This window comes from Danio rerio, chromosome 20, assembly GCF_049306965.1.
Source record: "Danio rerio strain Tuebingen ecotype United States chromosome 20, GRCz12tu, whole genome shotgun sequence".
Classification (NCBI taxonomy): domain Eukaryota; kingdom Metazoa; phylum Chordata; class Actinopteri; order Cypriniformes; family Danionidae; genus Danio; species Danio rerio.
In genome coordinates, this window is record NC_133195.1 from 48146134 (window position 1) to 48172500 (window position 26367).

Here is a 26367-nt window from a genome sequence, read left to right on the forward strand (position 1 = left end):
TTCTGTGAAGTCTAACTGTATTCAGGTACAGAAATTAAATAATCACAATGCAAAACATGCTTTTCTTTGTCTTGTTTATAGTTAATTATATTTAACATTTTTAAATCAAGAAAAATATTGTTTTGTTTACACCTTGAGTCAAAAGAGTTTTTCCTTAAACAAGCAAAATAATATGCCAATGGGGAAGTGAAATAATCTTGTTGTTGCTTTGAAATGCAGATATTTGCACTAGAAACAAGTAAGAAAAAGCAAACAAACAAACAAACGAAACCTGTCATAAAAAACTAACAAAATAAAACTGCAAATGATAAACTTCAAGTCTATTGTAGTTAAACTTTCCAAATCCCTTGAGTTCTGTTGCACCCAGTCAACTCAGACTTAACTCAATAATTCATACTCAACATTACATATCCTGCGATGTGCTTATTGCAGATGCGCAAATTGTGATATCGATGCTGAAACTATATATATTTATATATGGTTCTGGTTCTCAAATCTGATTGGCTGACAGGCTTGTGATATTCTGCAATAACAGCACTCGTACACCCTCTTCACCCTTTTTTATTACTCTGCCCACATCGAGTGAGAGCAGATCAATATCACTACAGTTTGACAAATTTTGCAGCTGTTGGACAACATAATGCACTTTCGAGGCTTTTTTAGGAGTGAATGTAGCTGTTTAGATTGCAACTATGAAGTTTATTTATAAGGATAATGCCTACAGTATGTTAAATATTTACCATTTCTGAGATACAGCATATTAGCATCCATCAGCCTATCATTTAGCAGAGTAAAGACAATTGGTGTCCTTCCATAAGATGGTTACAGAAACCACATAATAAGCCCTTAGAGGAGAAAGATTTGCACATTTTCAAACTACATCTCATCAAAACATTATAAAGTTGGTGTGTGACATTCTAAGTTGATCTCTCTCTCTTGAATGTTGCAGTGCTGTATTTAAGCCATAGTAATTGTAGTGTATTGAGTGTGAAATAATACTCGCATATCAGGAATGTATGTATTTTGTTTTTTCCACTCTTTGTATAACCCTGAGTTACTTTTTGGTTGGAATCTTTTTCTAATGAGTCTCCTATTTTCATTACTGCAGACTAGTTCAGTAAAAAAAAAAAAAAAGAAGAAGAAAGAAGAAATGCCCGCATGTGTTTAGCAATTTTATTTATCGCAAACACAACAATAATCTGGTAAAATGGTTTATACTGGGAAAGTAAGATATACTGGGAAATGTTTCTAGACTGATGGCTGTTCATGCTGTTCAGCCTTGTAATCCTAAAATGTGAGCAAAATCACCTGTTTTGTCCTCACTTTAAGTGACATTGGTGAATGAGCAGTATACATATGCTACGAGTGTGATATTGCGTTTATACAACAGTTTGACGGCATAATTGTGTATATAAAAAACTAAATCAAACACGCAGAGTCTCAAAAACCCTTTTGTATGAGGAACTACTTTCTTCTGGATTCAAATCATAAGCTGACAGCTAAACAGCTGAGCAAGCATCTTTTAAACTAGATCTGTAGTGTCTGCTTTTTGCTGGCTGTATGTGGGCGGAGTAATACACAATAAAGAGGCTGTACGGGTGCTGATATTACTTAAATATATCACGGCTATCACCCAATCAGATTCAAGAACCAGACAGAACTGTTGTATAAATATAAATAAATATATATATATATATATAGTATTTAGTAAAGTCAACTTGTCACTTTTAAGCCAATGGGTTTACTCTAAATTTTTAAGTAAGGCAACACTTTTTACAGACACACACAAAAAATTATTGGATTTACTGATCTTTTTTAAGGTAAGTGGTTACATACAATTTTAATGGGCTAAATTCAAACAAATTAAATGTAGTAATGTTCAACTTAATTTGTTTGTTTAAATTCAGCCCATATCCATTGTTTGCAACCACTTACCTTAAAAAAATTTAATAAATCTAATGAACTATTTTTTTTTTTCCAGTGTACTTGCAGGTTTAATGTAAAGGCATGCTTTAAAGTCGTACCATCTTATGCAATTTTGTTGCCACGACACAGTGTTTAGATTTAATTTTTGCTTTTTGTTTGTGCACATGCAAACTGTTAAGTGGAGTTGATTGTTGTTCCAAAACAAATAAAAGCAATGCTTCCAGACTATAAACTCCATTTTGTGTTTAATGAGCTCATATAGATAATACAGTGGAATAGCTGTGGAATATTTGATATAATTGCCGAGTTCATTCAGATAATGAGTGCAACAACACAAAGCATTAGAGCGGAGATCGGTGCGTAAAGCATGACCTCGTGCGCTCCGCTCTGTTGTTTTTAACACTATTAAAATTAAACTCTGCTTCTTGATTTCTTGGCTTGTTTGTGCAGCCTAGGCTTTGCGTTCATGCTCAGTTTGTGTTATTTATTATGCCCTTCCGCTCAAAATATATTTTTTTAATTCATGGAAATGAGATGAATCCCTCCCACACCTCTTATCTCTTTTTTATAGCTGAAGAACTGCGTGTGTTATAATCATATGCAAATAAATGCAAAGCATATATTGTAATGTATCTGAGGTTGAAATTGATATGAATATTTTAGTTACTTTAAGTGTTCGCCATTTTTCTTTACCCTTTTAGCCTTCATTAGCTCATTTTAAATGGTCCTGGAGAGTGATAAATGAATTTTTAAAGTGCAATTATTCCATGTAGGTCTAAATTAATATGAGGCACTTAAACGGCATTCTTAATGATTATAAAATCATTAGCAAAATGTGTAATAGTTTTAAATGGAGTATAGCACTGCAGGATGCCAATTTTACAAGTTCTACATTTGTTATGGGGCCAAACAGCCATATATAATTACATATATATATATATAAATAAAACTGCATCATCTTATACACAAAAGTGTAAATGTTTTTTATTTGAAATGACATTGGAGCTATACGGCCAAACTCCACATGTCTGTGGTGAACGAAACATGGAGTACATCTTATAACAGGACAAGTAGTTTGTTAGAAATCTTCTCATAAAGGGCTGACAGAGGTTTCACTGTGAAATAGTTGCGAGACGGAATTTCAAATCAAGATTCTACATTTGTTTTCGAGGTGTCTTTCCAGCTAGCAAAATTCATGTGGCTGAAATCCACTCCACACCACACACTAACATCCGGCCCACATACCGCATGGAATGATGCCACTTAGGCGGTCCGCTCCTGTTTGCCAGATCTGGGCCACAATTAAGCCATAGCAATATCACATATCAGCCAGAATTCAACCTAATTAACCAGAACTGACCCTATTCTGGATCACAGTTTGCTTTTAGTCTGGCACAGATCTGGCCTACACCTTACACTTGCTGGTTATGGCAAAGTAAAAAAATCCCAGCATTTATTGTAGTATGGATACATTAAATAGCTTATTGATGCTCCAGTTTTTATTATTTGTATTATTTTATTATATGTTCATTTTGTTAATTGTCACCATTGTTGAGGATTATACGCTGATTATTGATGTCTCAGTGAGTTTTTTAGCTTATAAACCTTCATAATTCTGTTCAACTAAAGCAAACACCTTTCCCCATGATGGAGACTTTAGTCTATGTGGCCCACATATGTTTTAAGATAACTGGGCCAAATTTGCCAGATCTTCTCTAGGCCACCATAGGCTCAAATCCACATTAGCCAAAGCTTATTGTGCCGAATATTTGCTAAAAGTTTCTCACATATGTTTTAAGATAACTGGGCCACATTTGCCATATCTTCTCTGGGCCACTATATGCTAACGGCTTCATTAGCCAGAGTTTACTGAGCCGAATATTTGCCAAACTAGCACACATATGTTTTAAGATTACTGGGCCACATTTTCCATATCTTCTCTGGGCCACTATAGGCTAATGGCTGAATTAGCCAGAGTTTACTGAACCGAATATATGTCAAAAGTGGCTCACATAGGATTTAAAATAACTGGGCCACATTTGCCATATTTTCTCTGGGCCACATTAGGCTCTCAGCTAAATTAGCCACAGCTTACTTTACCAAATATTTGCAAAAAGTGGCCCACATTTGTCTTAAGATAACTGTGCCACATTTGCACATACACGTGTGAGCCACTTTAGGATTAGACCCAGATTACCCTTAAATGACTATGCCACTATTTTGCCAACTGTGGCCCACATTTGTCCTCCCTCATTTGGGCCAAATTGATCATTTTCCACATGGGCCACATTAGGCTCACATTCAGATTACATTTTGCCATAAGAGCCAAATCTTCACCTTAAATAGCCCATTTATTAATTCGAATCTTTGGCACCCCTTCGCCATTGTACAGGTGTGCCACCTCAGGCTCACATTTATTTTGTCTGGGCCGAAGAAGGCCACCAGTGCAGCATAACTGCCTAAAGTGGCCCACATTTGTATGCTATCTGGGTTATCAGGTTTGCTGTATTAAATGTATTATTTTCCTTTCCACCTCTTGCAATGCCAAGTTTACATATCTCACAATGTTGGCAATGGCAATGCTGTCGTCATCAACTTTATAATACCTCCAGGCCGCTTACGTATTCGCACTTTCCGCTTCAAGCTGCTTCCTAAATTGCCGGCATTTAACCAATAGCGTCTTTGCAATTAAGTGATGTCATGCTGCACACGTAGCTGTTTCTTTGTGCTTGCTAAGTCCAAAGCTCGGTATTGAAGTATAATTAATTGAAGTATTGAAGTATTGAAGTATTAATTGAAGTATTGAGCTCGGTGGCTCAATAGTTAGTACTGTCCACTCACTGTAAGAAGGTTGCTGGTTTGAGCCACTGGTGAGTCAGTTGATGTTTCTGTGTGGAGTTAGCATGTTCTCCCAGAGATCGCGTGGGTTTCCTCTGGGTGCTTCGTTTCCCCCACAGTCCAAAGACATGCGCTATATGAGAATTTAATAAACTAAACTGCCCATAGTGTATGTGTGTGAATGAGTGTTTCCCAGTACTGGGTTGCGTCTGGAAGGGCATCTGCTGCGTAAAACATATGCTGGAATAGTTGTTGGTTCATTCCGCTGTGGCAACCCCTGATAAATAAAGAGACTAAGCCATAGGAAAATGAATGAATGAACTTATTAATATAATGTGTTGTCTATATGAGCTCATTAAACACAAAATTAAATTAGTGAGGAAGCATTGCTATTTTATTTTTTTTGGAACAGCAATCAACTCCACTTAACAGTATTTCTGTGCACAAACAAAAGCAAAAAGTGAATCTAAACAGTCTGTTTCGTGGCAACGGCAGGTTAAACGCACCAGCAGTGTGACTCTGGGACAGAAGCGTCCCGATGAACTCATGCTGGGTGTCAGAAATGAAGCGAACAGTCGCCGTGAGAGGAGGCTTTACTGAAGACATGCTTCTAGCGTGAATGATTTCATGGTTGAGCGCATGAAAACGCACCATAAGACAGATGGCGGGCCACGAGCTAAGCGGGTTAGCGATCGAAGGAGGCCAGGAAAGATGGAGCTAGACTCTGTAAACTATATTTTTCATCAAAGATGGACTTTAAAGATGGCGAATGAAAAGATTTGTCTCGGTGATGCAATGTTCAGTTTCGTGGCCTGACCTGGGATGGGTCAGAGATTGAGTTGAAATCAAAATCATTAGCCCTCCTATGAAATTTATATTCTTTTAAAAATATTTCCCAAACAATGTTTTACAGACCAAGGAAACACAGTACTTCAGGTTTTTTGGGGGGACTTATTTTTCTATGTTCAATAAACTTAATTTTGTAAAAGCTAATAAGCTAACTTAAATAATTTTTTGTTGTCTCAACATAAATCAACTGAGTGGAACCCAGCATTAGAGAGTAAGTTAGTTCAGCACTAAAAGAAACCTTTCTACACATTTAAATTATGTTAATCCAACTTATTTTAAGGCAAGCAAAGTTCATGAACAAAAATCATTTTGAACCATTTAAATCTAATCAGTTTCCTTGGAATTAGCTTGTGGACACAGCCTACTCTTGTGAAGCCAACTATTTTCAATTGCTTCATTTGGACAATAAGACTTTTCTGTTATTTATTCAGTTCAAACTCCAACTGCTTTAATAATGCCTACGGTTAATTGAGACTTAAGGACAGTAATGGCTCACTGAGCAAAGCAACAAACAGCAATGTTGTTAATAAATCTGCATGAGGGGAAACCTTAAAACATAACATGAAATTCTTCTAAATCTTCAAACTAATTGGAGATTAAACTCTAACAAGTCGTTCTCTAAACTTAAAACAAAAAAAGATTACTTTAATTGCCAACAAAGTTTCTTAGCTAAGGGGAAAGGGGCCCAGTGCAGGACCAGCGAACTGCCAACGAATGGATCTGCAAACCCTTGGTAAACAAATCAGGTGAATCCGCCAAGGCTGTGCAAGAAGATCAACTGATGGAGATTGCAAATGACGACAGCCTTTTAGGGCCTGTTCGCATATTGTGTCTTTTCTAGAGTTTTTTAGAGCCTGTGTCTTTTCTAAAGTTCGTTGTTTCCAATGGAGATGGAAGCTGATCGATCAGTTCTTGTCACATGAACAGCCGTTCTCAACAGGGGGGTCCCGGCCCATAAGTGGGCCTCAGCAAACTCTGTGGGGGGTCACGTCAAATTTTAAAAACTTCTTAGCACTGGACAGTTGGGAGAATGATCATGTTGCCTAACTTTATTTTATCCCCTAGTTCAGTGTAGGTTCTTAATCACCGGTCCGTGGATTAGTTGGTACCGGACCGCACAAGAAATGCTTAATTATTTCTGTTTTATTTATTATCTGAGTCTGAACAATCTTTTATTTTGAAAAGTTTTTTATTTTATTTTTTTAAAAATGACTGTATTTTCTTTCTTACATCTACATACAATCTAACCCACAAGCAGCAAAATGAGTAAGAAACAGATGTCTTTGGAAAGTTTCTATGCTAAGAGGAAAATGCCCAGCGAAGAACCCATGAACTGCCAAGGTAGTTATGGATTCGCAACCCATTTGTCAACAAATCAGGTGAATCCGCCAAGGCTGTGCAAGAAGATCAACTGATGATTGCAAATGATGGCAGCCTTTTAGGGGCTGTTCGCATATTGTGTCTTTTTTAGAGTTTTCTAGAGCCTGTGTCTTTTCTAAAGTTCGTTGTTTCCAATGGAGATGGAAGCTGATCGATCAGTTCTTGTCACATGAACAGCCGTTCTCAACAGGGGGGTCCCGGCCCATAAGTGGGCCTCAGCAAACTCTGTGGGGGGTCACGTCAAATTTTAAAAACTTCTTAGCACTGGACAGTTGGGAGAATGATCATGTTGCCTAACTTTATTTTATCCCCTAGTTCAGTGTAGGTTCTCAATCACTGGTCCGTGGATCAGTTGGTACCGGACCGCAAAAGAAATCCTTAATTATTTCTGTTTTATTTATTATCTGAGTCTGAACAATCTTTTATTTTGAAAAGTTTTTTATTTTTATTTTTTAAAATTACCGTATTCTCTTGCTTACATCTACATACAATCTAACCCACAAGCAGCAAAATGAGTAAGAAAGAGACGTCTTTGGAAAGTTTCTATGCTAAGAGGAAAATGCCCAGTGAAGAACCCACAAACTGCCAAGGTAGTTATGGATTCGCAACCCATTTGTCAACAAATCAGGTAAATCCAGCATGTCTGTGCAAGATGATCAACTGATGGAGATCGCAAATGATGCGGCCTTTTAGGGGTCGTTCGCATACCGCACATTTCTAGAGTTTGCACAATTTTGTTGTTTCCAATAGAGGTGTGCAGCTTGCACGCACAAGCGGCGTGATGCACTCGCACCAATGAACCCCGGGTCGTCGTGGGTGCAGCGCAGGTCACGTGACAACAATTGACCGATCAGCTTTATCTTGTGTGGAATATTCCCATTTAGGTAAGACTAATTTTCTCAGACAAACACAGATCACACAAACACTGTAGTGCTTTGTACTTTTCTCCATAAATAAAACTTGTATCAGAGCGACAGCAATGTTTTGTCAGCTTGTCATCCTCTGAGAAAATGGTTTTTCAGTTATAAATGGCCTGAAATTAGGCTATTATTTGTGCATAAACATATTTAGATATAGTCATAAACATTTTCGTCAGCATTTCTACAAACTTATATGAGCAATAATATCATTACATGTGGAGGGGCCTTACAATATTTTCCAGAGGAAAAGGGGGTCTCAGGCAAAAAAGGTTGGGAACCACTGTTCTAGATGCACATATTTAAAAAAAGTCCCGTAAGCACAATGTGAGTTACATGACAAGAACTGACAGATCAGCTTTAGCTTGTGGAATATACATATTTCGGTAGACCAAGGGACCACTGCTGTAGACAATTGAAAAAAAAAATGTTAATGGAAGCTACTAATATTGACCTTAAAATGGTTTAAAAAAAAAAAAAAGCTAAAAACTACTTTTATTCTAGTCCAAATAAACCAAATAAGATGGTCTCTCTTCATATTAAGTGTCCTTAACTACTATGTACTTACATCAAAAAATAAATACAATGTACTTACTGTGTTTATAATGTATTTGAGAACACTTGTGGTGCTTTTGAGTTGGGATAGAGGTTGGGTTATGGACATGTTTGGTGGCATGGGTAGGTTTAAGGGTGGGTTAAGGTGTAAGGGATGGTCAACAGTGTATTTACAAATGTAATTACAAAAGTTAATTACATATGTAATTACATACATGTATTTAATCAAGCATAAGTACACAGTAAATACATGTATATACACAATAAGTACATTGTAAGTACATACAAACTATTAATTTCTGTGTAAATACATATTAGTTAAGGCCACTTAATATAAAGTGGGACCAATAAGACTTTTCCAAAACAAATCACAACATTAAAATCACGCAATTTAGACTATATCCATATTTTTGGAGTGTATTTAATGATGAGGGCCGTAAAATAAATTTCCATCAACCTCTGCTTAACAAATCAGATGTAGACTCGTACAGTAGAGCCGAACACCATATACACTTGCCCAGATTGCAAAGTCAAATCTAGTATTCAAGGTGTTTGAGCTTGTTAAAACTCAAATGACATGCTGTTTACTAACTGTTTATGCCTGTGGCGTTGCTTAAGTTAAAGGTACACTCCAAAGTCGTACAGCTAAACTTGCAATAATGAAACTATAATGATTTGGAGTAGATATCGATTTCACACGTAGGTTGAAGCGGTCCACTGGGTGACGAATGCTAAACAGTGTACAGTATATACAGTACACGACTGCACGCTTGAGGGCTTTATACATGAAATAACATGCATAATTCATAGAACATGATGATATACTCCCCTTTCCCCTATGCTCCACGATGCTTTGTGTGTATTATGTAAACAACCATTGCAAGTGTTTTTTAAACACTGGGTACATTGAGGTGGCATTGATCTCCTCACAGCTCATCCATCCTATATTAAAAGACAACGTATACCAATAATTAAATTAACTTTCACCAGACTGAATAACCACAAATATTTATAACAAGTTTTTCTAAAGCAGTATTATGGATGTTTATTTTACTGGTGTGTTAAATGCTTGATTCTGATTGGCTGATGAAGATTGAGGATGAAGGTGTGCCATTATTTTTTAGGAACTGGATTGCTGAAGTAGTCCCAGGTCATTGAAATTGTATTCATTTTGAAATATACAGTTGAAGAAAGAAATTATTAGTCCTTATGTGAAAATTTTACGATTTTTTTTTATATTTCTCAAGCGCTGTTAAACAGAGACTTTTTAAACAAACTTTTACCCAAACATTTTTAAACATATTCATAGTTTCTTATGATTTTGCCATAATGACCGTGCATAATACTTAACAAGTTATACTACAAGATACTAGTATTTTGCTCAAAATGCATTTTAAAGGTTTAACTAGGTTAATCAGGTAAACTATGCAGTAAAAAAAAACTCTAGTTAAAAGTTCTAATCTACAATTAAACAGACTAAAAATAAAGTTCAACTTTTTATAACTTAAAAACACTTGAAACCTGATAGTTGAAACCTGCTAAATTTAATAAAAAAGGTAAAGTAACATAAAAATCTTAATGAAATATAAATTATTAGCCTCCTTTGATTTTCTTTTCAAAATATTTCCCAAATGATGTTTAACAGAGCAAGGAAGTTTTCACAGTATGTCTGATAATATTTTTTCTTCTGGAGAAAGTCTTATTTGTTTTATTTAGGCTAAAATAAAAGCAGTTTTTTATTTTTCAAAACCATTTTAAGGTTAAAATTATTTGATAATAATTATTCAAATAATTAATATTAGAAGTGTCTTGAAAAATATCTAGTAAAATATTATTTACGGTCATCATGGCAAAGATTTACCTTGTTCATTTAACATCATTTTGGATGATGCATCACGTCTAATAATTTTGCCTTCAACTGCAGAAAACTATAATGAAAACTAAAATGTTATTTTCTTCAATAATGTTCAGCCCTATATGAAACATACACTTTCTGACAAAAGTCTTGTCGTCGACCCCAGTTGTAAGAGCATCAAATAATAACTTGACTTCTAGTTGATCAATTGGAAAAGTGGCAGAAGGTAGATTTTGCTGATGAATCGTTTGTTGAACTGCATCCCAATCATCACAAATACTGCAAAAGACCTATTGGAACCTGCATGGACCAAAGATTCTCACAGAAATCAGTCAAGTTTGGTGAATCATGGTTTGGGCTTACATTCATTATGGGGGCATGAGAGAGATCTGCAGAGTGGACGGCAACATCAACAGCCTGAGGTATCAAGACATTTGTGCTGCCCATTACATTACAAACCACAGGAGAGGGCAAATTCTTCAGCAGGATAGCGCTTCTTCTCATACTTTAGCCTCTACATCAAAGCTCCTGAAAGCAAAGTAGGTCAAGTTGCTCCAGGATTGGCCAGCCCAGTCACCAGACATGATCATTATTGAGCATGTCTGGGGTAAGATGCATTGAAGATAATACAAAGAATCTTGATGAACTCTGGGAGTCCTGCAAGAACGCTTTCTTTGCCATTCCAGATGACTTTATTCATCAGTTATTTGAGTCATTGCTGAGATGTATGGATGCAGTCCTTCAAGTTCATGGAGTCAAACACAATATTAATTCTTTTTCAACTGCAGCATGACTTTATATTCTATACTGTACAGGTCACTGTTAGGTGACAAGACTTTTGTCTAAGCAAAGTCAGACCTTACTGTCCTAATTAAATCATTAAAAAACAAGGCATGATCATATTTTATTTTGGTAAAATAAGAGTAATCTAGAGGCCTTTGCCTTTCATATTAGCCACTTCTTATACCAAATGATCAACTAGAAGTCAACTTATTATTTGTTGTTCCTAAGACTTGGACAGGCGAGAAGACTTTTGTCAGGTAGTGTATATGGAATACAAGCGAAAATAATCTGGAGGAATAAAACACAGTAAACACAAAAGATGACTAAAGTCCCAAGCGCAACATTAATTTCATGACACATAAAAATAAATCAGAAAGCCAATTGCACCTCTCACTCAGTTTTCACTATGTATAATGATAATTATTATTGATAAGCCTTAATTGAAGTGATTTATTTGAGTTCTTTAAAATGGGAAGTTTCCCAAACCTAACATGGTGAGGTTAAAAAGCAGTTAACATGTGGGTAAATGTAAAATGTTAGATACAGCTCACATATAGCAGGAAAAGCTCATTATTTCTGAAGTTCTTGGTTATTAAGTCTATGGGTGTTAGGAAAAAGATGCTGCGTCATAATACAATGAACCAAATATCAAATTATAGGTTTTGATTTGGTGCTGTTAGACACTCATGAGCCTCTTTCAGTCCAGTAATAAGCTTCAATGGCTTCTTTAATACAAGCCATAATGTTTTTTTGATTGTGCCATTTAGTATTGCCCTCATATGCCACTTGAAACTAAAGCACCACAGCATTTTCTGCTCCGAGAGGTTAAACAGATTCAGATATGAATAGAGAAATGCTTAAATATACCGTATACATACATTCCCATAATGCAGTGCTTCACACGGTCAATTGATTTTTTTTTCGGGTTTGCTGCACTCGATTCTTGTCGGAAGAATCGTATTAAGGTGTATTAAGGCGCGTAATTATAAAAGGGAAACTTTGGATTTTCTTCAGGCCAAACTTCCAGAGTCTTAATTAAAGAATCATTGTGGAGGCAAATTGATATTGATCATAAGTTGCAATTATGAATGTTGACCACACAATTGATTTTTTTATGCATTAAATGCACTTGTAATGAGGATAACCAAGAAAGCTTGCAAGCAAAATACAACTCTGGTCAATGAAAAGGGTTGTTTGATCACATTTCATTCATTACAAAAGATTATTTTGAATCACCTCTTATTCAGAAAAACACATCCAAGAAAACACATCCAGCCAAACACATCCAGGAAATCCTTAATATGGGCAAACACATTCAGCTTTGAAAATAAAGCAATAGAATCAGCACACAGTTGCAAAAGCAGGTTCATCTGTTCTTCAAACAATCCTGTGTGTTTTCATTAGGATCATGTAGGTTTATAATCCAATGCTAATTAAAATGCCTTTATCACTGCATATAAAACTCACATAATATAATACAGGCCTTATTTAATATATTCATTTTTTTGCACAAATTATTTACAATTTTCAGTATAAAGTGAAATATAAGTAAAGTTCAATGCTATTTTGCTTTTAATAAGAATGATAAAATAATGGTTTATTTTGTCTCCTGTAATTATTTGGCATAAAAAAAATTGAATAAATGAAAGATGAATTTAACTTAAAGCATTAATTTATTAATTATTTAGTCTCCTTTACTGTAGATATAATTGTTTGTTTGGTTGTAATATGGATTAATAGTAATTTACTCACTATAGTTGTAGTTGTAGTAGTAGTAGTAGTAATAATAAAAAAAAATAATAATAATAGGTAAATCTAACAACATATTTTTTTTCAAGGCTATTAAATATATAAATATGTAAAATTGCATATATATTAAATATATTACCATGAATTGTTTTGGCCATAATGACTGTCAATGAGTGAAAAATATGATATCACGATAAAATAAAATAAAATAACATCAAATAATAAAAAACAAATAAAATAATAAACAAACAAACAGACAAACAAAAAATAATAAAATTTAAAATTAACAAATAAATAAAAATATTTAAAATAAAATATAAATTAACTAACAAATGAAATAAAATGCAATGCAATAAAAAAATATTTAAACAAACAAATAAAATAAACAATAAATAAAATAAAATATAAATAAATTAACAAATGGCGAGGCAGTGGCGCAGTAGGTAGTGCTGTCGCCTCACAGCAAGAAGGTTGCTGGGTCGCTGGTTCGAACCTCGGCTCAGTTGGCATTTCTGTGTGGAGTTTGCATGTTCTCCCTGCCTTCGCATGGGTTTCCTCCGGGTGCTCCGGTTTCCCCCACAGTCCAAAGACATGCGGTACAGGTGAATTGGGTAGGCTAAATTGTCCATAGTGTATGAGTGTGTGTGTGTGAATGTGTGTGTGGATGTTTCCCAGAGATGGGTTGAGGCTGGAAGGGCATCCCCCAGATTAATAAAGGGACTAAGCCGACAAGAAAATGAATGAATGAATGAATAAATTAACAAATAACAATAACATAATAAAAATCAAATGCAATGCAATGCAATGCAATGCAATGCAATGCAATGCAATGCAATGCAATGCAATAAAATAAAATAAAATAAAATAAAATAAAATAAAATAAAATAAAATAAAATAAAATAAAATAAAATAAATAATAATAATGCTAATAATAAAATAAAACCACTGGAAACAGAAGAATAAAATCAAACTCTAAATTTCAACAAAACAATAGCAGCACATCAATGACTAACAAGTAACACCTTCAATACCTAAAAAGCCAGTTCATTCAGATTTGACTGTGAGCTTGCAATATAAATCTTCTGAAAATCCATCACAATGCATCTAAAATAAAATAAAAAACAAACACATAAATAAATAAAATCTAACTAAATGAACAAACAAAATAAAATAAAAAACAAATAAAATAAAATACAATATTAATAAAAAAATAAAATATATAAATAAATGAATATAAAATATAAATAAATTAACAAATAAAAATAATAATAAAATAAAAAAACAAATAAATTAATATAAAATATAAATAAACTAACTAATAAAATTAAATAAAACTAAAAATAAATGAACAAACAAATAAAATAAAATAAATAAGCAAACAAAATAAAATGCAACTAAGATGCAAATAAAATTCAACAAAACAAAAGCAGCACATCAATGACTCACAAGTAACCGCCAATACCTAAAAAGCCAGTTCATCCAGATTTGACTGTGAACATGCAATATAAATCATCTGAAAAGCCATCACAATGCATCTGCGCATTAATTCCCCCTCCAGGTAGTTAACTGCAGGATGAATTACCTTTCCACATGGTCCAAGTTTCCAGCCACCCCGAGTCCTCCGATAGTGTAGAGTTTGCCGTCGTACACCAAGCTGTTGTGCCTGCAGCGAGAGACAGTCATCCGGGACACCAGGTTCCAGTTGTCCAGAAGAGACATGTAGCACCACACATCTGCCACAGTCACCCCTGACTCTGTACCACCTGGAAACAAGACCGCACGCCATCAGGACGTGACATTGCACAATGTCAATTCTAGGAAAAAACATCTAAGCATGCATTTATACTCATAGAAAAATGTTTAATGATGATTTACGACTTGAGTCTTCTACCAGCATCACATTTTCTTGCTAAAGCTTTTATCCCGATCTATCTACAGTATTATTGCAATATTACCTAAGCTACAAAAAAGGTTAATTTAATTTAAGGTATAATAACCAACAATACTTTTGTGTTTCTGTTATGTTTGCCATGATGACAGTACATTATTTTTGACTAGACATTTGCTAGTAGCTAGTAGCATATTTGCAAGATGCTAGTATTCAGCTTAAAGTGACTTTTAGAGGTTTACCTAGGCTAACTAGGCAAGTTAGGGTATTTAGACAAGTTATTGTATGATAGTTTGTTCTGTAGACAAAAAATATAGCTTAAGAGAGCTAATAATATTGACTTAAAAGTGGTTAAAATTTTTTAACTTTCATTCTAGCCGAAATAAACCAAATAAGATATTATAAGAAGAAAAATTATTATTAAAAAACAAAAAAACTGTGAAAAATCCCTTGCCCTGTTAAACATCCTTTAGAAAATATTTCAAAAAGACAATAAATTATCATTGATAAATATTGCTTAATGCATTCAAATCATTGAATAGACATTGTGAATTTGCATGTTCTCCCTGCGTATGCGTGGGTTTCCTCTGGGTGCTTTGGTTTTCCCCACAGTCCAAAGACATGCGGTCCAGGTGCATTGGGTAGGCTAAATTGTCCGTAGTGTATGAGTGTGTGTGTGCAAATGAGTGTGTGAATGTTTCCCAGAGATGGGTTGCGGCTGGAAAAGCATCGCTGTGTAAAAACGTCCTGGATAAGTTGCCGGTTCATTCCGCTGTGGCCACCCCGGATTAATAAAGGGACTAAGCCGAAACAAAAACGAATGAATGAATGACTAGTTAATTTTAGGGTTTCTGCAGGTTTCATCAAGTCAAATTTAAGACTTTTAAAGCCCTTTTTAAGATCATTACTAATTAAATTTCACAGGTATACAGGGCTAAAGGCTAAGGATTTTTTTCAAATGGAAAAAGAAAAGATTTTTACTATTTAACAATTTAAAATATAGTTATTTCTTAGCCACATGCTTTAAATAATGTGTTAAAACAAGCAACCCCTTGTATAGATGCAATAAAAAAAAATATTAAAAAGATTTGAAAACTATAATAAGCTAAATATATTTCCCAGTACTGGTTGCAGCTGGAATAGCATTCACTGTGTAAAAGATATGCAGGTATAGTTAGCGGTTCATTTCGCAGTGGCAAGCTCTGATAAATCAGAGACTAAGCCAAAGGAAAATTAATGAATGAAGTTAAATATATGCTCAACTGTCTGTCCAGGTCAGTGTCCTCACCCTAAATATATTGAGAACTTTTATTGGTAAACTAAAAGCAAAACTATATTGGTAAATAGAGTTAAAATTAAACATTTTGTTAAAAGTTTTACTGAAATGGATTGTTGGTGTTTGGGTGGTGTCGCCAGGCTGAGTAGCTTTTCATGGACATAGAAAAATTAAGACCTGTTTAAAAGCATTTAAGACCTACAAGACAAAGTTTCAGTAAATTTAAGAGTTTTTAGGGCCTAAAATTTAGATTTGGCAATTTAAGACTTTTTAGGACCCTGCGGACATCCTGTAATTTGCTATTAACTTAATTTATTAAATGATCATGACATCTAATTTTAACGTGAAATTGGGCATTACCTAAACATTCAACATCAGCAAGATTAATAAACACTTTTGTATTAAAAGTCTTTAAAGTAGTCATTAAAGTGACTTTGAATTGAAGTCTCGTTGTACAGAGTTAACGAATAAAAGTACTATATGGTCACAGAATGTTTAATATTATTGTAGACGTGAACGTGAAAATCTCTCAAATAGAAAATATATTGCCTATTAAGTCTTCAAGTGATGAACAACCACTGCTAATACAAAAATTGGAATATACATAAACGATACTGTAAACGTTTAAACAATTATTTACTGTATTTTAGAAATGCACACCGTAGCAATCTGTGCATTATCGGGAAATATTGAATTATTAAATATTAGCATATGCCTAGCAGCAGCATTTGAAATATGATGTGGTACCAGCAGAAAGAATGGATGTTATAACTCTGATCAGCTGAGCCCTGGTTAAAAACACCAGTGTCATTTTCAGATGTAGAGATGTTTGTTTGCAATTTACACTGATAACCGCAGGCTGCAATGTCAAGCAGAGATAAAATATACACAACGATTATACACTTTCTGATTGTTTCTGATTGGTTGGAAGTCCTGTCAATCAATCTGATTGATTGGAAGTCCTGATGCCAAGACTCAATTAACAGATTAATAAGCTCTCTTTCTGTGATAGAAAAAAGTGTTTGTTTTGTTTTACAGGCATGTAAAAATTGACAAAAAGATGTTTGGAAGTGGCTTCTGTGCAAGAAGTTTGCCGACTACTTTTTAAAATGTTTCTGCTAAATTTGACTAGCATGACTGCACCTTTACATTGAGCCCTAAATCTAGAAACCAGAATATCCTGCAGAGGGGATTTGGATGTGTTCTCTTTCAACATTTAAGCCAGAAAATCCTACCAGTGCAAGATAAACATATAAAGAACAGAATGATCACAACAAGCAACCGCCTAATGATCACCGCACCACATAAACATGGTTTAAATATACCTGTAGAATGAAAATGATTTATTGAATTTGCCCAGCAGTGGCATTTGAAATATGATGATGTACAAGCAGAATAACTGGATATTATAACTTTAATTATCTGAGCACTGGTTAACTAACCAGTGTCATTTTCAGATGTCTAGATGTTTGTTTGAATTCATTTTACCTTCAAATGCCAGGCTGCAATGTCAAGCAATAATAAATTATACATAATGATTATACATTTTCCGATTGATTGTGATTGGTTGAATCACCTGTCAATCAAACTGACGCCACGGGTCAATTAATAGATTAAAAGGACTGAATAAATACAATCGAAGTGAACTTTGAAATCTGCCACAATCACAATCTCTATTTTAAATGACAACAAATATATATATATATATATATATATATATATATATATATATATATATATATATATATATATATATATATATATATATTTAATTCAAAATTATTAGCCCCTTTAAGTTAATTTTTTTTTTGATAGACTACAGAACAAACAATCGTTATACAATAACTTGCCTAATTACCCTAACCTGCGTAGTTAACCTAATTAACCTAGTTAAGCCTTTTAATGTCACTGTAAGCTGTATAGAAGTGTCTTGAAAAATTTCTAGTCAAATATTATTTACTGTCGTCATGGCAAAGATAAAATAAATGAATTATTAGAAATGAGTTATTAAAACTATTATGTTTAGAAATGTGTTGAAAAATCTTTACCTTTAAACTTGCGGAAGCCAATTTTTAATTCAAATTATGTTCAAAGCTCCGTAGTTTAAAATAGATTAACCGTCAGTTAAGCTATAGTATAAGATAATACATGCAGCTGTCTAAACAAACGGGCTATAAATTACACAGATGATAACTTAAGCCTATTAAAATATTATTAAAAAATCTGAATGCTGCTTAGAAACTTATTTTATGGCAGAACTTCATTAACGTCCTTTAATTTTAGACCGCTATGTAAGATTTCTTGTTACAAAAAAATTAGGGTTAGATTCTCTGACATGAAACTTTATGTCAGAGTGGGATCTGAGCAGTTTTGGTTTACCGGTGAGCATGAGCGGAATGTTAACTGAGCGCTTGCTTTGGGCAGTTAGCGACACTGCTCAGCTCCGCTCACATGCTCTGACTGCTACAGTAAATCCAGGGTTCATATACATTTTTACTACTAAAATTCCATGACTTTTCCATGATTGGCAGATCTGTGCAAAAGGCCTGCTGCCACAGCAGGAAATAATCCTAGAGAAAACACTATATTACAGTATATTCAAGTATACAGATATCTGTTTTCCATGACTTTTTCAAAACTTTTCCAAGCCTGGAAAATGCCATGTCAAAATTCCATGACTTTTCCAAGTTTTTTATGAACGTATGAACCCTGATATCAGTTTAGTATGCTACTATGTTACATAACGATCCCCTGCTGGTCGTGTCTTGTCATTTTGTGCTGTGCCGCGCAGTACTGCAGCACTGCGTGTGATCACGTTCATTCACTCGCGCATTCTCAGTAGCCACATCTGTACCATCCAACCTAACAGAATTGAAGAGGATCTACAAAGAGGAATGGCAGAAAATCCCCAAAATCAAGGTGAAAAAAATTGTTGCATCTTTCTCAAAAAGACTGGCTGTATTAAATAAAAAAGGGTGCTTCTACTAAATGGCTGCAATATAACAAAGAGTGAAAAATCTGAATACTTTCCTTACCCACTGTATATATTACATAAATATATAAATTTACTTATAAGACTTATTTAACTTATTTATAAGATTACATAGATTATAAATGTATCCAGAATTAGATCTAAGAGACAGAAATGTGGCCTTCAGCTGATAAAAGATGTGTTGCATTTTTCTGTCATAAAAACCAATAATGTTTTGATATCACAAGGCCAGAAGAGTCAAATACGACGCAGATTAATGTGCTCCGCAATTCTGATTTTTCATCAGATCACTGCAATACACATTACAGATATATATGTGAAAGCGCATCTGGAAAGCGTGTAAAGTGCCCACCCAGTGTTAACACTTGATATACGAGCTTCCCTGACGTACCTGACAGATAAATATTGTCCCCGGCGGAGATGACGCTGAAGAACTCGCGGTCGTAGAAAGGGACGCTGGCCAGTGGATACCATTTCCCATTTTGTGGATTAAAACATGTGACTGCGGTGAGACAGCGCTGGTTCATACCGATGGCCTGCCGTCCTCCGACCAACACGATAACCTCTGCTACACCTGCGGGTTAGAATGAGGATACAAATATATGAGTACTTGATGGCCCCTGTGGTGCAGGAGTCCATGTGCTGAAATAGAGAAGCTGACAAAGGCTGGAAGTGCAGTTATTCTTCATGGCGGGTTGATGGACTGCAGGGACCCCCAAAGAAGATTGCTGTTCCTCTACGCAGTTTCAGATAGCAGCAATCTTATGTGAAAATCTGAAACCCGGAGAGCCAAGGTACTAAAATAAACACAAGGCATGGTGGAAAATAAATATTGAGCTTTTTTTTTCTGGGTTTCAAGTGAAAAGCATGATAACTCTCTCAATTTATATATGTACTCAATATACATCAATGCTGTTGGAAACAAATGTTGTGAATACTTTTTTATGATTCTGATTCTAATTTTAACTTCAATGGTTTAGATAGGTGGCACAGTGGTTAGCACAGCAAGAAAGTCGCTGGTTTGAGTCCCGGCTGGGCCAGTTAGCATTTCTGTTTGAAGTGTGCATGTTCCATCCGTGTTCGTATGGGTTTCCTCAGGGTGTTACGGTTTCCCCCCACAATCCAAAGACTTGCGCCATAGGTGAACAAGGTAAACAAAATTGGACGTAGTGTATGAGTGTGTGTGTGTGAATGCAAGAGTGTATAGGTGTCTCCCAGTACTGGGTTGTGGCTGGAAGGGTACACTGCAAAAAAAAAAAAAAAAAAAAAAAAAAAAAACTTACTTAAATTTTTTGTCTTGTTTCGAGTTTAAATATCTAAAAATTCTTAAATCAGGAATAATTTTCTTGACAAGCAAAACATATGGTCTTGTTTTAAGAAATAATATGCTAAAATTAAGTGAGTTTTTCCTTAAAACAAGCTAAGTAATCTGCCGATGGGGTAAGCAAAATAATCTTATGTCAAAAGGATTATTTTGGTTACCCCATTGGCAGATTATTTAGCTTGTTTTGAGAAAAAAACAAGCAAATCCTGTTTCTGAAAACAAGACAATTTGTTTTGCTTGCCTAGAAAATGCTTCTTGATATAAGAATTTTTAGATATTTGGACTAGAAACAAAACAAAAAAATCTATGTAAGAAAAGCATTTTTTTTGCAGTGTATAAAATATATGCTGAAATAGTTGGGGGTTCATTCTGCTGTGGAGAGCCCTGATAAATAAGGGATTGAGCCAAAGGAAAATATACGAATGAATGATGTTTTAGACATCCAAAAATCACACATATAAAAATAAATTAAAATAAAATGTTCTAATACAAAATTTTACAGCTAAGGTTTTAGAGACCAAAAAACACATATTTAAAAATAAAATAAAATAAAATAAAATAAAATAAAATAAAATAAAATAAAATAAAATAAAATAAAATTAAATTAAATTAAATTAAATTAAATTAAATTAAATAAAAATTACAGCTAATTTAAATCTATATTTATTTATTTATTTATTTCACAACAAGAGGGAGAATACATTTACCAACATATACCAAAAAAAAAAAATGTATCCAAATAGCCCAAATTAGACTAGTTCTCAACGGTAGTCCCTTTGCCGGAAGTTTATTGGCCTATACCAATACAAATATGAAGTCAAACTATAAACAATACTTAAATGGAAAAAAAAGCAAACAACATCAAGAGCAAAAAACCTAGTGTTCGCAATGTTGATTATTAGTGTTTATTATTAACTAAGTAATAATTATTAATGTTTTAGATATTCAAAAACACATAGAAATAAAGGATAAATAAAGAAATAAAATAAATACATTTATTTATAAAATAATTAAAGTATATTAACCCTTGAGAGAGAAAAAAATCCAAATCTATTTTTTAATATAGTTTTTAGTATAGACAAATATATTATTTGAAATAATTTCTTGGTAAAACAACCAGAATAACAACAAGAACAACAATGTATTGACTACAAACATTTCACTACAGTTACAGAAAAACTTTAAACATAGTACATAAAATCATCTCATATTGAAAACAACAACACTATCGAGGTTACCTAACATCCCTCACAAAGAGTGTGTTTGTGCATGTGTGTCCAATGAAGAGTGTAAGTGAATTATCAGAGCTTAACTAAACTCATAACCATCTGTTTGGCTGCGAGCCCTCAAGTGTCTCGCAGCCCTGAGCGCATTGGCTTCAACACTACATGAACTGCATCGCGGGCACCTGCGCACTCATCCCAGAGCTGCGGTTCTGCTACTTTCCTTTCTGTCAAGTGTTTCGACCAAACATGCCTGTTTAGCATTTGTAAATATAACAAATTCACAGCTCGAAAACAGATGCTGCTGGAAAAAAATCTGATGGGACGAGCCAATACATGCACACCTGAGTCCACACACTGCCTGCAGGACAAAGCATGACGCCCGATTCTACAATGCTTGGGAAACCACATATTACAATAGAACTGGTAACACTTTTCAATAACAGTACATGAATGATAATGTACTAATATGTAAATTAAAGATTGGTAAAGGGTATGCGCTAGACATGAACTAACTGTAACCCTTGTGTGCTGTTAGAGATGTTTTCATCCACTCTGTGGTGATTTTGAGTCATATTTTGCCACAGTTTCCTCTCTGTTTCAGCAAATGGAAAGATTTTTGACAAAAACAAAACTTATTTTGACACATATTTTGAGAAAATGCTTTGAAATATTTCAAAAACTCTACAGATCCTGGGCAAACTTACTACCCTTTTGTTGTGTTCAAGGCTGTTTTGGCCCCATTGACTTCCATTATAACCACATTTTTTGACTGCAAAGCCTTGACACCATATAATCATGCATTCTCAATTGTCGCTGGTTTTCCCTGTTGGAACAGAGTTACACAAGAGTTAACTTTAACATAAGTCAGAAAGTTCATGTGCAAATAATGGCTAGCTGACTTGTTAGTACATGTTTATTAGTTGACACTTCAGTTTTAGCTGAATGTAACTATCATGAATCTATTAATTCATTCATCTTCTTTTCAGCTTAGTCCCTTCATAAATCAGGGGTTGCCAAAGCGGAAAGAACCGCCAACTTATCCAGCATGTTTTACGCAGGGCATGCCCTTCCAGCTGCAACCCATCACTAGGACATACCCATACACAGTCATTCACACACATACACTACGGACAATTAGCTTACCCAATTCACCTATAATGCATGTCTTTGGACTGTGAGGTAAACCAGAGCACCTGGAGGAAACCCAAGCAAACATGAGGAGAACATGCAAACTCCACACAGAAATGCCAACAGACCCAGTCAGGGTTCCAATTAGCAACCTTCTTGCTGTGATGTGCCTTGCTGTGACTTGCCTAACATGAACTCATGACCTGTTAATGTATTTTTATGTCATAACTAGGTCCACATGGAATCTGCACGAGCAGAAATCAGCAGATTTCCGCATATTTTTGGCCCATCATTGAGTCTATTTATTTACTTGTGTAAATGTGTGTACATCTATATTATTCAGTTTTTTAATTAATTTCAACTAATACTAATTTTGTGATATTATTGACTACACTGTAAAATCAGTCAAACCATTTGAGGAAACCGATTGCAACAAACTATTTAAGTTCAAAAACTAATGCTAATGAGTACTGTGAACTTAATCTATTTGAGTAAATGAAGCAATTTGAGCACAGTAAAACCCAATAAATGAAGAGAACTCAAACCAACTGAGTACTGTAAAACTTAATACGTTAAGGCAACTTAAATTGTTTGAGAAAAAAAGCTAATCTATAGGAGTACTGTGAACTTACTCCATTTATGCTGAAGTAATGAGGTATTTAATTAACCCATTTCCTCCAACACTGAGTTCAAAACTCTTTTCAAATGAGTAGAATTAACTTTCAGTCCGTTTTGAGTTAGCTTCACTCATTTTATTTGTAAAGTTGACTGTTGGGTTTTACAGTGTTATTTATTACTTGATTGTTCAAGCTAGCTCACAGAAGTGCTTTGTTTGTTGTTGATTGTTAAAATAAGATGAATTAAATACAAAATAAGGAACATCCTGGAACTGTTTCCTCTCTCTTTTTGAATTGTTTTAATGTATCATAGAGGTATCGGATTGGGTTCCGGTATTGGTAGATACTCGAAATCTAATGTTTCGGACTCAAGGGCAAAAGCACATGATTGGGACATCCCTACACATAATAGACATACATGATATTATCAGACCTTTGAGTTAAAGTTAAATAAAAATAAAAATGTATTTAAACTTTTATTTGATGAAGTCATGTTGGGTCAACTCAATTGCAATTAATTCTGTAAATAGTTTTTTTAATTGGTGCTAAACAAATTTATTGGATGGAAATCCTACCCGCAATTAAATAGGGTATAGCTAATGTTTCTTCCAATACCCATATATTTCCAGTAAACGGATAATGAAACTTTTTCAATTGTGCACTTTTACAGCATCGATGTTGTAATTTAATTAAAGTACAGTCAGTTAAATAGACTTCGGCATTCATTTAGTTGTTGAAGCGTAAACTGATACAAAAAGCTGTTTACATGCATGCGCCCATCAGGATCAGCAGGCTAGCACAAAAACGCCATTGAAAATACTGGAGTAAAAAAAAAAAAAAGAATACTTTAAAGACATGGTGTGGGAAAATGTAATTTAATGTAATGCTTCTTGCATATTCTGAGACCAACTTTATGTCGTATATCAGTCAGGCAGTGAAGATCATTGATTTTAAAGAAAACAGAGCTTAAAGGGTCACGAAACACCAAAACACATTTTTGTCGTATATGTGTCCCACACTGCTAAAAACACTATTAGGACACCTATATTTCACTAAAAAGTGTAAATTGGTTGTTTTTGCGTTATTTCAAGCAAATTCGTACTTCCGGATTGAAACTAATTTTTGAAGCTGCGTCACGGCCATGACATAATAGCGTTGTATTCCAGCGTGCAGACTGGGCGTCTGTGCCTGAGTGTGTCTTATTACGTCTTACAGTGTGATGCATTAATGCATGAGTAATGCTTGGTTCAAACCAATCAGCGCTCTCTATTGTGCAACTTCATTAATATTCATCACTGTCACCGTGTTTACACGACAGAGACGCCACCTTGTGTTGGCAAAACAAGCGTGAAGTGTTGCTTTTATAGTTTGCTGCCGTTAAGTTTTGTTTTCATTTTCTCTCTGTGAGAGCTCATCTGGAGTCACGTGTGGATTAACAGTGTACGCGACGCTCGACAACAATAACTTACGTGTCTAAGGTGGATTATTGTTTACCTGAGAGCTGTTCTCATCTGCAAACGCTGAAATCCGGATTCGCTTGTAGTCTTCTCTTAATAAAGACGCGGCTCTAGTTGCTGGTGATTGTCCTGTCTCTACAGATTTGGTAAGTGAGCGAGCAGTGCTCTTTGTTTATTCAGTTTGTTCGTATCGAACTAAGTTAACTATTGCACCGAGTGTAAACACGTTAGCACCATAACCAAACTTTAACCTCGTGTAGGATTCTTACCGCATTTGTGACCGGAATAACACACGCGGCTTTCTGACACTACCTGCCATGTGCATCTAAGTTTCCGGGAAATGCGGAGGGTTTTTTTCTCTCATTCGCCGTGCGGTATCAAACATTGCATGAAAAATACACGCTTAGAGCAGCTCCTCGAATCAAATATCTCGTTTGTCGCGAGGGGCAAGAATGAATTCCCTGAATGAAAGAGCCAAACTGCAGTTAAAGTCCACTATTTATTAATTTGGTAAATAATTTGACTATTGATGTCCATGTAGGTTAAACACCATTACTTTCTCCTGTCTGTGTGTGTGTGTATTTTGACTCTGAAACTCGTGCGTGCCCAAATAGACTCTCCCACACTCTCCCACTTTAGTTCCTCCGACACTCCCCCCTAAACAGAGCTGGACACGCCCACTTTTCTGACTTTTTCCAAAGTAGAGGTGTGAAAACACCCTGCTGAAACGAGGGGGTTTCATGGCCCTTTAAATGTGCCAGTTTTGTAACAGCAAACAGTTCACCGGAAGCGTTTGACCCGGGGTACTGACAAATTAAAAGTCCTTCTGCATGCTTCTGCATGTACCCTATTGGGTTCATCCAATTTTTTTTTTTTTTTTTTTTTTTGAGTGCGTGCAAGAAGTTTGCCTAGTACTTTTTTATTTTCTTCTAAATTTGACTAGCATAACTGCACCTTTACTATTGAGCCATATATCTAGAAACCGGAATATCCCGCAGAGGGGATTTGTATGTGTTCTCTTTCAACATGTAAGCCAGAAAATCCTACCAGTGCAAGATAAACATATAAAAAGCAGAATGATCACACTTTTCCACGGTTAAGACCAATAAGCAACCCCATAACAATCACCTCATTACATAAACATGGCTTAAATGTACCGGTAGAATAAAAATGAAGGAACTCCAGCATCATCCGGTATGTAACTCTATCCAGGTTTGCCGTTTCTAAAGCTGCTTGTTGTGTGTGCACAGGTTGGAGCTCTCAGACTTCCTGCATGATGTCTACACCAGTGCGGGGCTTGTCATCAAATCGCCTCGCAGAGAGCGGCTTTTGTTTAAGGCGCAGGAAGAAAGGCGGCGAGAGAGCCGAGGAAAGTGAGAGAGCGACGTGAAGACATCCTTGAGCTTCTTTTAACCGCTGGCTCATCTTTCCGAATCAATACTTTCTCCCCCCCCCCTCCTGCACTCCCTTGACAACAGCGCCTGCCTGATCCATGGGCTTCTCTCCGCTCCAGCATCCTTCTTTTACAATATTGTCATCTTTTCCTCCTTCTCTATTTCACTCTCTCTCTAGCTAAATCTTGGCTTTTCTCTCTAGGGCAGGTGAAA

At 35.1% G+C, this 26367-nt stretch overlaps 1 protein-coding gene across 2 annotated transcripts in view; it reads right to left on the reverse strand.

The window, feature by feature from the left end:
- Positions 1 to 26367, reverse strand: part of klhl29 (kelch like family member 29) — a 608122-nt gene that overhangs the window by 46415 nt on the left and 535340 nt on the right. For both annotated transcript variants that reach the window (XM_073933675.1, XM_003200753.7), the window contains 2 exons: positions 19400 to 19582; positions 14435 to 14615 (listed from right to left, as the gene is read on the reverse strand). In XM_073933675.1, coding sequence (XP_073789776.1) covers positions 14435 to 14615; positions 19400 to 19582 — 364 coding nt within the window. The remainder of the gene's footprint in view (positions 1 to 14434; positions 14616 to 19399; positions 19583 to 26367) is intronic.